This window comes from Phyllostomus discolor, chromosome 5 (genome assembly GCF_004126475.2).
Source record: "Phyllostomus discolor isolate MPI-MPIP mPhyDis1 chromosome 5, mPhyDis1.pri.v3, whole genome shotgun sequence".
NCBI lineage: Eukaryota > Metazoa > Chordata > Mammalia > Chiroptera > Phyllostomidae > Phyllostomus > Phyllostomus discolor.
Genome location: NC_040907.2, coordinates 82,559,559 through 82,574,668, shown reverse-complemented (window position 1 = coordinate 82,574,668; position 15,110 = coordinate 82,559,559). Strand labels below are relative to the sequence as shown.

The 15,110-nt window shown below is 46.2% G+C and overlaps 1 protein-coding gene across 1 annotated transcript in view; it reads right to left on the bottom strand.

Moving 5' to 3' along the window:
* The window catches only part of GFOD1 (glucose-fructose oxidoreductase domain containing 1), a 117,729-nt gene extending 105,622 nt beyond the window's left edge, over positions 1-12,107 (bottom strand). Inside the window, exon 1 of the mRNA XM_028512952.2 lies at positions 11,037-12,107. Within this exon, the coding sequence (XP_028368753.1) occupies positions 11,037-11,289 (253 nt within the window). The 5' untranslated portion in view covers positions 11,290-12,107. The remainder of the gene's footprint in view (positions 1-11,036) is intronic.
* Positions 12,108-15,110: the final 3,003 nt, after the last annotated feature.

The window sequence follows — 15,110 nt, the reverse complement described above, 5'->3', positions numbered from 1 at the left end:
CAGAATGAGATACCACTACACACTAATTACAATGGCTACACAGTAATCAAAAAGACTGACAATAGCCAAGTATTGGTAAATGACATAGAGAAATTAGAATTCTTGTATGTAGGTGGTATAAATATAAAATAGACAGCTACTTTGGAAAATAGTTTGGACGTTTCTTAAACAGTTAAATATATATATATATACCTTATTACCCAGCAATTTTAGTCCTCGATATCTATGCAAGAGAAGTATAAATATAGGTCTACAAAAGACTTGTATGCAAAGGTTGATAGCAGCATTACTCAAAACAGCAAAAAACTAAAAATAATACAAATTTCCATAAAATGGTGAGTGGGTAAACAAAATGTGGTATGTCCATACAATGGAATATTACTCAGCAATAAAAAAGGAATAAAATTCTGATACATGAAACAACATAGATGAACATCAAAACCATGCTAAGTGAAAGATGCCAGATACAAAGACTACATACATATGTTTCCATTTATATCAAATTTCTAGAAAAGGCAAATGGCAGAGACAAAAAGCAGATCAATAATTGCCTGGGGCTAGGGGTCGGAATGGGGATTGTCTGCAAACAGGCATAAGGAAACTTTTTGGAGGTTGGAAGTGTTCTAAAACTTTTTATGTAGATAATGGCACAGCTATATAAATTTACTAAAAAAAAAAAACACTGAATCACTTACAATGAATGGGTAAATTTTATAATATATAAAGTATATCTCAATGAAGCTATTTTTTTAGAAAGCAATGCTAAAGCTGAAAATGAACTTAATTTGGGGCTTCAAAACTCGGTGGTTTCATTTTCTGGATATTATGCTACCTAAAAGGGCATCTCAATACCACAAGGTCTCTCACAAATGGAAATTGGACATTTAAAAAACAATCCCCATCCTTCTGATGCAAAGTTATTTTTCTGCATTTTTAATGCTCTACAGGTCATTAACAATTCTCAAAGAAAGTCTAAACCCTGAGGCATCCCAGACTTGCCCAAACCTGAGTGGGTTGCTTCCCCAAAGCCCTGCTGACAGGTATAGAACTGGTCAAGGTGAAGGGTCACTGTGGCTCTCAGCGGTGCAGGTGTGAAAGCCTTTCTCTCAAAATCCCTTGGCTGGAGCCTAAACCAGAAAAAACATTTGCCTTCAAGGTCTTCCTGCTTAGAGGACAATGCTCAGAGATGTTCTCCAGGAGGCCCACACCTACCGACAAGTTTTCTCCAGACCTACACTTGCCTGGCACATCTGGCAGTATCACATTGCCCAGCTTGCCTGACCGGGGGGCCTTGATTCAGCCAAAATTTGTATTCATCAGGGTTCTTCAGAAAAACAGAACCAATAGGATGTGTGTATATACAGAGAGAAAGAAGTTAATTTTTAAGGAATTGACTCATGCAATTGTAGGGATTGGCAAGTCCAACATTTGCAGGGAAGGACAGAGGCTGAGGACCTAGGAAAGGGCTAATGCCGTTTCCAGTGCAAAGGCAGTCTGCAGGCTAAGCTCCTTTTTCCTCCAGGAGCTCTGTCCTTTTCCTGATTCCTGACTCCTTCCTGGCCATGGTGAGTTCCTGTGAACCCCACAGTGAGTTTCTAGTAATCCCATAAGCACATTCTAGATCACAAATCTGTGAAGCTAGTACTGGATTCTGAGCTAAGATGACCTCTGACACTGGCTCATGCACATTCCCTTTTAAAAATAAGAGAACTTTTAACTCTATTTTCTGAATCTAGCAGGAGGAACTCATCCATTATGAAAGTAAGAAAAAAAATATCTTCACAAGTGCTATTTGGAATAGGCTCAAGAATTAATCACATTGGGAAGAACTAATTATTTACTCAGCTTATGCAGACAACTAAGGGTCTCTACATGCCCCTGCCCATTTTAATGGTAATGCCAAACCTATAAGATAGGGTCTTTAACTCCATTTTATTGATGAGAAAACTGAAGCTCGGGGAGGATGGTTACCTCTGCCAAAGTCACACAGGTAACCTGTCAACCTTTCTTATAGTTGGTAAGTTTTATGATACATGACGTCTTATACAATGATGGTCTTTGCCAGGCCATAATTGTCCTAAGTCAAAATGTTAATATATAACTAATTGCGTATGTATCTCTTTTTTGGTGAAACCCTTAAAACATACAATTTAGTACCCATCCCCCTTTTTTTGGTGGGTTTTTCTTGGCGGGAGGTGGGTTCTTTCCCAGTTTCAAATATCAAATATCCAACTTCTTTATTTGGCTTCTTCTCACTCCAATTTAAACTTCTGCACAATTATACATTTTCAAAGTCAGATATCATCCACAAAATAATCATTCAACTGCACCTAATTTCAATTAGATGCAATGAGGTTGGTGAAGCTTGACTTTTCCTAACAGTAAATAGACTCATTTCTTTCATTTACATAATGCCTCAGGGCTTCCTCAACTCTACACCAAACCAACAGACCAAAATCATTTCTCTCAGTGCTCAGGGGCACAAATGCAATCACCTTGCTCACAGTCTTCAGCAAGAAAGAGCTCAAGAAGAGACTTTAAGAAAGAACTAGAAGCAGGGTTTGCTGGGATTTCAGAACAGTTACTCTCAAGTCCAAATGTGGCATTTCATTATCTGCAGCCATATCTCTGCTAATGTGGCAATCAGGACCGGAGGGGCTCTGTCTCAACTCCGTTTCCTCCCTGCTCTGTCGCCCGTTCCAGCAGCCCCCCTCAACCTTGAGCAATTGCTGACACTGAAGTAGGACAGGAAGGGTCATGCTGCTCCAGGTCCTCAGCTAATGATGCCATAAAAGTTGGGGCAAGACTGATATGTGGCCAGATCAAAGCTCCAGGAAGCCCTAAGCCGTATTCTCCCTTCCAAAGGAGCCTTCTATCCCATGGAGAGGCTCCCCCAAGGGCATCTGCATTACCGTCTCCAAAAATCATGGTAGGGACTGTGAAAATAGGCGCCATTACATTACACACAAAGACAATTTTACCATGGTGCCCCCACCAGGTTAATTATTCCCAGCAGAGGACTTCTTTTCCCCAAGGTGGAGGGCCATCATATCTATGTGTCTGGCTGCTACAGCCTCCACACCACACGGGCGCTGGAGAGAAATTCTGAATCTCAGGTCCCACCCTGGAATTTGTTTTTGTGACAAGATCTCCAGGTGATGTGACTGTATGCTAGGTGATGTGACTGTTTTTGAGAGGCACTGGGCTATTGCATACAGGACAAAAATGTTATGTACTGATTGACACATCCTATTTACAACCTTTTGCCTTCCCCAAGCATTCTTTTATTCAATGAAAAGGCATTCCCCTGTCATTCAGCAAACATTCCCTGTGTGCCTACTACTAGGTGCTGACTCAGTGCCTAGCACTGTCTAGGGGAGATAAGGCTTCCCCGGTGAGTAAAGCAGACAAGCGCTCCACCCCATAGTACTTTCATTCTAGCTGGGGAGACAAATAGCAAATAAGAGAATGAGCAAACAAATGAGATCATCTTTCCACCAAATGCCACCAAGAAGATAAAGAGGATGACAGAGGTATAATTGACAGGTGCAGGGGACAAATTTTTGATTGAAAGGGAAAGATCTGGAAGGGCCTCTCTCCCAATAGGACATTTCAGCTGAAACTTGAAAGTGAGAAAGTGCTCCAACTGGTATGGCTCACTTGGTTGGAGCATCCTCCCATGAACTGAAAGGTCTCAGGTTCGATTCCTGGTCAGGGCACATACCTGGGTTGCAGGTTTGGCTGGTCAGGGTGCATACAAGAGGCAACCAATCGATGTTTCCATTGGGCGAGGATTTAAAAAAAAAAAAAAGGAAAGAGAGAATGTGTAAGGGAGACCCTTCAAAGGAGTGAGAAAGAACCTTCCAGGAATAAGGATGAGCCATTTGTAAAGGCCCAGGGCTAGGAAAGGAGTTGGTATGTTTGAGGAACAAAAACAAGTCCAAGTACCTGGAGGGCAGTAAGCGTGGGAGAGTTGCCCAAGGCGTGGGGGAGATTACTAGGCAGGGCCATTTCAGAGCAACTAAGTCATAACAAGGAACTTGAATGCTGTCCCAAGTGCCATGAGAGCCATCAAAATGTTCCCACAGGGAATACACAGTGCCCTACATACATATGCCACTTACCTGTTGCATAGAGAATAAACTGATTAAGAAAGAAGAGCGAATGTAAGGAAGCCGTTGGGCAGCTTACTGCATAGTCTAGTGGAGTGGTCCACTGTGGGAGGACAAATTGAGATGTTTTGACTGACCCTGATGGCTGGCTGGGGTGTTGTGCTGCGCCCTGCAAGCCACACAGCTCTGAATGCGAAGGTGAGGCACCTGGCAGTTAAGGGACTTAAGGAGAGAAGCACACAAGGAAATCAACAGAGAGCTGTGTCATCACAGGTGCCAGTGAATGTGGCGCTATCTTTGTTAAATGAAACGAGCACATGCTTTTTGACCAGCAGCTCACATGTGTATCCTACAAGCGGATTGGTGTGTGTGCAAAATGACATATGCTCTAGATTTTTCATTTTAATGTTTGTTTAAGGAAAAGATTGGAAACAACCTAAATGTTGAGTAATAGGGAACTGGTTAAATAAACACTGATTTATCCATACAATAAAATACTATATAGCCAAAAATGGAAACAAGGATACTTTCACATTCTGGGTTTTTTATATACCTATATTTGTGTATGTGTGTGTATATATAGTGTATATATATGTTACCAATTGTGTAAAAAAGTTTTTAAAATTTTTATACACATAATGCCAGTACATCCTTCAAAAATCTTAACAAGTAGATACAAAAACTGCCTGTGGTTGAGGACAGGGACAGGAGGAACAAACATACTTCTCACTGTGTATTTTTATAGCATTTGAAATTTGTACCATGTGAATATATAACCTATTTAAAACAACTAAATAAAATTTAAATTTTAAAAAATGCATTAACATGGTGCAAGGAAAGATGGGGGCCCATGGTGCTGAGACCACAGAAGGATATGCAGGGGACGGGACTGAGGAAGGGGGGATCCTGGGGCAGGTAACACTGGGGCGGAGCCTTGAAAGATGAACAGGCATGCGTGACTAACAGAAGGCAGAACCATGTTCCTCACAGAGGCGGGGACTTATAATCCAATAGGGTCCATTCAAGGAAACAGCGGTATTTTCATTTAGCTAAAGTTCTTGGGGTTCCAGAAAAACCAGCAGCTCTTGCCTGTTAAGTCAAGAAGTTGGGGCTTTTCCCAGAAGCGATAAAAGGGAGGAGCAGTGGCACGATCAGGTCTGCAGTTCTTCAAGGCAATTCTGGCCACAGGGTGGGGAGGAGTTGACTGGAACCTAAATCAGAAACTAGGTAAGGACCTCATTCCTTTAATGGAAGAAGCAAAGATGCAGAAGAGGGAACAGAGACCAGAGGGATTAAGGAGTTAGCACTAACCAGATTTTGAAACTGACTCCCTGGGGGGAGGGGAGCAGTAAACAGGAATAAAGGAAAACTCCAATGATCTCACCTGGGCTGCCATTATCTGACAGGAGAACCTGTGGCAAAGAAGCAAATCTGGGGCGAGGAGAGGAAGAAATAGTACCAGAGGAGGCAGAAGGATGGGTTCGAGCCTGCAGGTGGATGTACTTGGGCACTTTCACTCAAATATCCGTATTTGTGTTGCTTCAATTGTAAAATGGAGCTAATATCTATCTTAGAGGATTATTTTAATCATGAAATGAAGTGTTTTACATACAGGACCTACCACATTGCCTGGGCCATGGTAGGTTCTTAACAAGAAGCACCCCTGGACACAGTAGAAATTATATATTATAGAGAAATCCCTAGAACAGAGAAATGCCTAGTTCACTTACAAATTAAAGAATGTTGCTATTCAATTGATTCCAAGTTTCATTCCTCTGGGTCTCTAGACCAGCCCCTCACCTTGACAGTGCTGTGACCAATTATGAGTGTGGACCCAGGAGCACAGCTCTCTCGCCACTGCCGGGCATGCAACTCACAGCCCAGGCTTTTGCTGAATGGAAAATGCACTAGGACTGGTCAAAACTGGCTTGTTTCGATTCGAGGCAAACACTAGCACCTATAAACCCCCAACGGCCAGACTAACCGGATAACTGTTTGGGGTGTTTCACTTCCTGTGTTGCATGTGTCAAACCTCTCACCGTGACAGCAGAGCAAACCCAGATGACCACCCCACCATGTGCTCACAGGCCCGACTCAAGGAAAGTGACCTCTGAGGAGTTTCCAGTGAAGATGGAGTCTGCAAGGAGAATAAACTCCAGCCCCCTCTAAATCCAATGCCCCCATGTTTTCTGTAATCACAATGACCTCAAACTGTCAAATTTTATTCCTGCAAAATCAGGAATAAAAAAAAAGCCCAAGAGCTACCATGAAGATGTGAACAAAACACTATTCCTTACGTCATGAGTATTAAACTAAGTCTATTCCTTATGTCTCTTACACTTGATTTTGAAGACGTACCTCACATTGGTCTTATCAAGGAAAAAAATCATAGGGGTTTTTGATAATAAGAAGTATCCAGAAATATGTAAGTTGCGTTTCTCTCAAAGCCAGTGCCCCCGAATACTTTCATGGCTAAAGTACCAGTGATGATCAGAAAAGAAGATGCTTTTTTCCCAAACTGCCACTCTCCTGGGCACACGCTCTAGAGTTGCTCTGTGGGTCTGACCTGCAGGCCTGTGCTGCCCTGGAGGGGAGAAGGGAGGCCAAACACAATCTTTCTGATATGACCAGTCATATGCCCTCCAGCAGACACGGGGCTCCACATGGACCTGTTTTATGCAAACTGTCCTAACAGATTTGTATTATAGGATAGCTATAATCTATTTGATATGCACAGATCCACTGTAAGCACGGAGGTTAACTACCCAACACATATGTAATACAAAACTGAAAAGAAATATTAGCCGGAATCCAGTGATATTCAATTCAAGGCCAAAGAAACCAAGCAACGAAAGTCAGAAGCGTAATAAAATTCACCTAAAAACTGACAGCTTTGGGCAGCCCATTTTATCTGATGTCCCATCAGAGTCAACAGTAGAGTGGCTGGTTAAGGCTGTTTTTTTAGGGAGGAGTTCTACATTCTTGTCACAGGCTTCTGAAGATAGAATTAAAATATATGTACATTTACCTACCTGAAATCCATACCATTTTTAAAAATAAAACATTTTGATTGACTTCTGGTAAAGATGGAGAGATAGACAGACGAGACTCACCTCTTCGCACAACCACATCAAAATAACAACCAAAATATAGAGCAACCATCACTCAGAAGCATCAGAAATGGAGTTGAATAGGAGTCTGGCAACTACAAAATAGAGTGGAATGGAAGTGTGACAACTATGGAATTAAAAAAACCACATCCATCCAGACCGGTAGAGGGGTGAAGACACAGAACGGGCTCGTCCCACACCCACCTGTGGTAGATAAAAGTTCAGGAGGGATATCTTAGGAGCAAGGACTCCCAGCCCAACACCAGGCCTCCCAGCCTAGGGTCCCAGTGCCAGGAAGATAAGTCCCCATAATTTCTGGCAGCAAAAACCAGCAGGGACTGAGTTGGTGGAAGAAATGCCAGAGCTCTAAACAGTTCCTCTTAAGAACCCACACACAGACTCACCTACTCAGACTCACTTCCTCTGAGCTCCAGAACCAGGGTAGCAGCTTGCAAGGCACCAGTGGTACACAGGGAGAAAGTGAAGTGCCTGACATCAAGGCCAGTAGAGTCCATTGTCGCTTTTCTAAAACCTACCCCCACAGAGCCAGCAAACTGGTGCCATATCTGAGACTCCATCAACCTGGCTAACACTGTTTGACCTACCTTGGAGATACCCTGACACTCTGCCCCATCCAACTTATGGGCCCACCCAAGCTTCCTTTCCATATGAATGGCAGGTATTGACTCAGGCTTCACAACTTCCTAAATCCTATCAAAGAAGCAACAGCTGGCTTCAGTGAGCCCCAGGCACAGAACTGGCAGTGGCCAGCTTAGATTCACAATTTGCCTTTGCATGGGAATCTCCAAGCCCAGCACAAGTAGCACCCATCTCAGATTGCTTTATAGCCCAGGAAGGGTGTCCTGGGCAAAACACAGGTGGGGATGCCCATGGCCTGCACCACCTGGGAAACCCCACAGTCTGCACACCCACTGGACAGCTTCAGTACATGTGGGTGCACCACCATCCTGCCCCTGCACAGCTGATCCTCCACGGAGGGTGGAGGTTGACAGTTAGTGGTCACAGCCAGTCCTTGCAGCTGGCTGGCCTGGGTAAATCCCTCCCATTGATCTGCCAACAGCCACCCAGGCTCAACTACAAAAGGAGGGTGTACTCAGCCCACAGGAAGGATGCACCTTAAGTACACAACATAGGTGATAGAGGAGGCTGTGCCACTGGACCCTACTAGACACCTACTATATTAGGCCACACTACCAAAACATGGAGTTCAAAGCAGCTCTACCTAATACATAGAAATAAACACAGGGAGACTGCCAAATAGACAAAGAAACATGATCAAATGAAAGAACAGATCAAAACTCCAGATAAACAAAATGAAGATAAGCAATCTATCAGATGCAGAGTTCAAAACACTGGTTATAGGATGCTCAAGGAACTTAGTGAGGATCTTAACAGCATAAAAAAGACCCAATCAGATATGAAGGACACATTAATTGAAATAAAGAACAATTTGCAGGGAAACAACAGTAAAGTGGAGAAAGCCAAGAATCAAATCAATAATTTGGAACATAAGGAAGTAAAAACAACCAATCAGAACAAGAAGAAGAAGAAAAAATCCCCCCCCCCAAAAATGAGGATAGTATAAGCAGCCTCTGGGACAACTTAAAGAGGTCCAAAATTCACATCATAATGGTGCCAGAAGGAGAACAGAAAGAGCGAGAAATTGGAAATCTACTTGAAAAATAGTGAAAGGAAACTCCCTAATTTGGTGAAAGAAATAGACATGCCAGTCAAGGATGCACAGAGTCCCAAATAAGATGGATGCAAAGAGGCCCACTTCAAGACACATTATCATTAAAATGCCAAAAGTTAAAGATAAAGAGAGAATCTTAAAAGCAGCAAGAGAAAAGAAGTCAGTTACTTACAGGGGAGTTCCCATAAGACTGTCAGATGATTTCTCAAGAGAAACTTTGCAGGCTAGAAGGGATTGGCAATAAATATTCAAAGTGATGAAAAGCAGGGGCCTACAGCAAGATTGCTCTACCCAGTAAAGCTATCATTTAGAATCGAAGGGCAGATAAAGAGCTTCCCAGACAAGAAAAACTGAAGGAGTTCATCACCACCAAACCATTATTATATGAAATGTTACAGGGCCTTATTTAAGAAAAAGAAGATCAAACTATGAACAATAAAATGGCAAAAAAATACTTATCTATCAACAATTGCATGTAAAAAACAAACTCAGCAAACAAGAAGAACAGAGACCGAATCATGGATACTGAGGGCATTTTGATGGTTGCCAGATGGGAGAGGGGTGGGAGGAATGGGTAAAGAGGAGAAGGGATTAAGAAGTACAAATAGGTAGTTACGGAATAGCCATGGGGATATAAAGTCAGCATAGGAAATGGAGTAGCCAAAGAACTTAACACACATGACCCATGGACATGAACAAGGTAGGGGGATTGCCTGAGGGAGTAGGGGGTGCTGGTTGGGGGTGGACAAAGGGGTAAAAATCAGGACAACTGTAATAGCATAATCAACAAAATATCATTAAAATAAATAAATAAATAATAAATAAATAAATAAATAAAACATTCTGTTCCAAGATTACATAAATTACCATTGGTTTCTGGGTGCTGTTCCTGTTCCTTCCCAAATCTTCCTTTGTAATTTTTCTCTACTGTGGCATTCTGTGCTGTCTCTTTCCTCACCAATAAATTTCCAACATTTTTCTTGGGAGAGTAAGGAGTGAGCAATCTTCTTGGGATTGTCTTAGGTAGTGTGAGAAGTGCTGGTGGACAAAACACTACCCTTTTTCTTCCTCTGAGCATGGCAAAGATGATGGGACCCGCACTCTGTCTGTGATTGTTCACACTGCCTGGGTTAGGTGGGGGACCGATGATGAGGGGTGGTGAGCTCATCCCAACCCACTTGTCAACACTAGGCCTGAAAACTATTCCTGACGGGAATTCAAGAGGGACTACTGCTTGCCTCCACGTGAAACTGTCACCGTTGGGCCTTTTCCCACACAAAGGTTCAGTGCCTCTGGAACTACTGCTCCCATGCCCTAAAAACTGAAGATCTATGAGTCTCCATCTGAGCAGAAGAAGACAATTCCTGGACTGCCGCACGAGAAAGTTAAAACCCTCTGATTTTTAACAAACCAGTCTTCTCTAACACATGAACCTCCCCTGAAGCCTGAAGACGTCCCAGTAGATAATAGATCCCCCAACTCCGGGCATCCAACCACTCCAGCTATCCTTGCTTTCAGCGAAGACAAGATAATTACGGCTGATTGTCACATGTCTAATTTCACACTAAGCTAACTCATGGAGGAAAGTAACCAACTATCCTAGCAGGGCGGCACAGCAGCTAAACGTCAGATCGTCTATCGCCCCAGGAAAACCAGAGACATTTGTGGAGCTCTTTATTCATACGTTCCTGGGCGCGCACTCGCTTCTCACAGGCGCGCAAGCACACACTCAAGCAATACACACACAGCACGGGACTTAGTTTTCCCTTCCTCAGAGCAACCATTCACAGTTCCCAACATCTGATCCGCCTCATCCTCATCCCTAGAACACACGCCTCCTCTAGCCTCAGCGCCACACACGTGGGGAAGCGCGCCCAGGTGGAGCCAGAAGGGAGGAGGGGAGCGCAGAGCTGGAGCGGGCCAAAGATGAGGGAAGAGGGCGCTCGAGTGGGATGTGGGATCTCAGGTCCGCGTTAATGTCATGTAACTGCTGGGAGGACGAGTGGGAGAAAGGAGAAAAGCTGAGGGGAAGGCGAGGAGAGGAGGCGAGGGGGACCCGGGCGGGGTCAGGGGCAGGGAAGTGGGGGAGGGGCCGCTCACCCAGGGTTTTGACAGCGATCTGCCTGGTGAGAGGCGGAGGTAGGTTGATGCACACCAAGTCCACGTCCTGATGCAGCAGCACCTCGTCAATGCGACTCGTATAGAAGGGAACGCTCATCTCCTTGGCCAGCTCCTCCGCTTCCTCCGGTGTGCGGCCCCACAGCGCCTTCACCGCGAAGCCCTCGTCTTTCAGCAACGGGATGATGACTCGGGCCGTGAGGCTGGTGCCGAACACGCCCACCCCGGGAAGCATGGCTGCTCGGGCTCGCCTGGTTCTGCTTCAGCTCGGCTCTCCAGTCCAACACGCGCGCCCACACCCCTCTAGCCAGTCCTGTGCCCGGCTTGCCTCTGTGCGCCAGCCGCCGTGCCCTGGGCAAGGAGCCCGGGTGCCGAGAGCGCACCCAGCTGCAGGCAAAGCCGTCTCTGGGAGCCTCAGTACAGTGACTGCTGCAGTGTCCGCCACGCGGGGCTCCAGTCCTTCCCGGAGGCGGCGGCAGAGACGCCCCCAGGGCACCCGAGGCCCCGAAACCCCGCGGAACCTCGGTTCAGGCAGCACACCCGCCGCAGCGCCAGCCGGTTCCGTGCGCCCCGCGGAGGCCACTCCATGGCCGGCTCATCCCCGCACCCGCGCCACTGCAGCCTGGGACTGGCTCTCTCCCGCGTCTTTTCCGCAGCCGGCCAGTGTCGCACGCTCAAGCCTTTACAGGCTGCCAGAGCCCGGAACGGCTCGGCTGCGGGATCCCCTTTCTCGCCCGCTCCCGGCCCGCAATGAAATAATTCAGCGGCCACCAGGAGGCCGGCTAAGCACGAGGCTCCGAGGGCGCCGCGCGCGGATCTTAAACTGGAACGTGGTAGCGGCGACCGCAGAGGCCACGACCCGGCGCCAGCCTTCTCATTCTGCTGCCATCTTCGCTCGCAGCACAGCTCGGGCGGCCTCGGCCCCGGCCGGCTCTGCTCCGGGATCCCGAGGGGACGAGGGCGGAGTTGGGGAGTTTGGCTGTCAGCGGCCGAGTGTTCCTGCACCGCCCCCGCCGCTGCGCAGCGCGCCATTGGCCGCCGCGCGCCGCCCCCACCCTGCCGCGGCGGCGGGCTCCGGGTGCGCGCTGCGCGGGGCCCAGGAACCCAGGCCGACTCCTCCCAGGCGCCGCCTCACTCGCCTCCTGGCCCTCCACTCCTTCCCTTTCTTTGCCCTCCACCACCTCCTTCTCTTTCTCTCTTCTTTCCAAACCCCGCCCCAAGCAAGCTAATAAATCTCTCAAGTCAGGGCGCGCCCTCGAGGACGAGCGGGCGGTCCCTGGGAAGACGGCAGCTGGTGCCTGGCCCCAGGGCCAGGGGTCCCAAGGAGGTGTGAGCAGTGGGTAATTACAGCTTCTGTTCCGGGAGCTTTTTCCGCGTGCGGGAAACCGTACTAGGGAAGCTTTCCAGGCATTCTCTCTTTTAATCTTCTGACCACCCCTAAGGTTATTAGGAACCCATTTAACCGATGATGTAACTGAGTCCTGGGAAGGTTTAGTGACGTGGGAAAGGTTACACTACAGGTAAGCAGCTGACCTCGGATTAGAAACCTGACTCCAAAGGAGCGATGAACTGGAGAGTTCTCGTCTCTACTAAAAACAAAAAAAATTTTTTTAAATTAAAAAAATTTTTAAAAGCCTGCTCCAGTCGTGTGCCACCCCTCCATTCGCGCACTCGTGGCCCAGCGCCTTCCTCCCATACACTCTTGTCTTGAAAATCTAGCTCTGCTTTCCCACGTGAGGCCGACATCTGCATAAACGCTGTTGTACTTAGCGGCCGCAAACGCACAGGGGTCCCGGAAGGAGCTGCAGCACACGAGTGTCCACGTCTCTGTTGAGAAACGCAGGGGTGACCCTGACCAGATGCCACACCCGCCCCTCGGTTTGGCTCAATGGCTCCTTTCACCGCCGCTTCACATGGCCTCCACTCCCTTCCTTGTACCCGGTTGACAAGTACCTAAGCCTTGACAAGTACCGCGGTGGAGGGGAAGGCTCGAGCTTGGGGACCCTGAGCTTATCTGGTTTCCCGCCATTTCCTCAGGACCTATCTCACTGACTGCCTGGGATGTAGTAGGCACTCAACAAACATTTGCTAAATAAATGAATGAATCTTCATTGAATGTCTGCTTTGCGCCCACTTGGTGGTGGGAGAGGAGACCCAAAACTGAGGCAAGGGACCTCGTCTCTAGCTCAAAATCTCTGGAGAGGTCAGGGGTTCTGTCTTGTTTATCTCTTGCCTTCATCAGTCAGCTCAATGCAGCACACGTCTACCTCAAATCATGAGTGGATAACGTGGTAAGTACAGGGTGTGGGAGAAGTAATTCCTGCTTGAGTGTGTTTGGTAGCATAGTAATATATGTGTAATTTATAGTTTTAATTCAAACATTTTACCTAAAATGTCATATAGTGTGCTTGAGTGTGATATTATGTTACATAATTGCGTGCTTATGATTTTGTAATAAAAAGGGCCGTTATTTGTGCCAGACCCTGTGCTTGCAAGCCAAAAACAACTTGTAACAACTTGCAATTGAAGCAGGGCACAGCGGAGAGTGCAGGACACCAAGAAAACTTGTGTGTGGCAATGTGGGGAGGAGGCTGACCTCCAGGCCTTAGAAGAAAGGCCAGAGGACACTGAATGCTCTGGGTGGCTGCTGGTGGCTGGGGAAGGTGTGAGACAAAAGGAGATATCACCATCAGTATTGACAGGCTTCTTTTGAGCAGTCTGCAAAAACCAAGGCAGGAATGCCTACTGGGGCAAGGGTGCAGGCAATGCTGTTAGATAGACACAAGGCTCCCTCTCAGTATACAAGAGGCCGGATCACATGTCAGAGATGACGCTGCTCACAGGGAACAGGGGATGTGGAGCTTGGCATTGAGGTTAGAAGTGGAGCCAGAGCACCAGTGGCTGACTCCTGCCCCTGCCATTTAGCAGCTGTAGGACCTTAACTAAGTTATTTTACCTCTCTGCTGCAGTTTCGTCTGTAAAATCAGGTAATAATGGTATACACTCCAAAGGATTTTAGAGAATTATGAGGGTTAATTTTTATAAAGTCCTTAGAGTAGTGTCTGTCACATAGTAAACTCTATATAAATGTTAAATAAGCATGTAGAGTAGGTCTGTTACCAACATCATTTCTTGATATGAGGACAGTTGTGTAAGTGCAGCATTATCTAGCCGGTAAGGAGTTTTGTATTCTTTTAAATGGAACTTCACTCCTAGCTTCAGTGTGAATAAAATAAACCTTCCAACATGGGTGTCTAACCTTTTGGTGTCTCTGGGCCACACTGGAAGAAGAGTTGTCTTGGGCCACACATTAAATACACAAACACTAACATAAATTGATGAGCAAAAAAAAAAGTTTCAGGTAAATTTGCAGTTTTGTGTTAAGCTGAATTCCTAGCCATTCTGGGCCTCATGTGGCCCACAGGCTGCTGGTTAGACACCTCTGAATATCAAAAGAAATGATCACATTTGATTCTCATTAGAAATGTATTAAACAAACATTATCTCCATTTCATAGAAGACAAAACTGAATCTTAGCAGCCACTCAGACGCGTGGGTCCAAAACAGAATGTTCATTTCCTACCCTTCCTGCTGTTTCTCCCTCAGTTGTCTCATCTCAGTGAATGCCTCTGCCAGCCCACCAATACACCAAAGCCCTGGAGCCATGCAGGACTTCTCTCTGTCATATACTCTATAGCAGGGGTGTCAAACTCATTTTCCCTAGGGGCCACATCAGCCTCATGGTTGCCTTCAAAGGGTGGAATATAACTTTAGGACTATATAAATGTGACTCCTTAAGCAAGAGCTCAGCACTGCCGCCAGGTAGAAACAAGGTGCCACACCGGATAAAACAAGGTGGAGGGCCAGATTTGGCCCACAGGCCTTATATTTGCCACCTGTACTGTATTATATACCTGTTTATTTATCATCCATTTGCCTCAACAGATTATAAACTCACTGCGATTAGAAGTTTGTGTGTCCTGTTCCCTTCTGACTCCCCAGTGCCTAAAATTGCATCCAACACCTGCTGGACACTCAATCTACATATACTCTTCT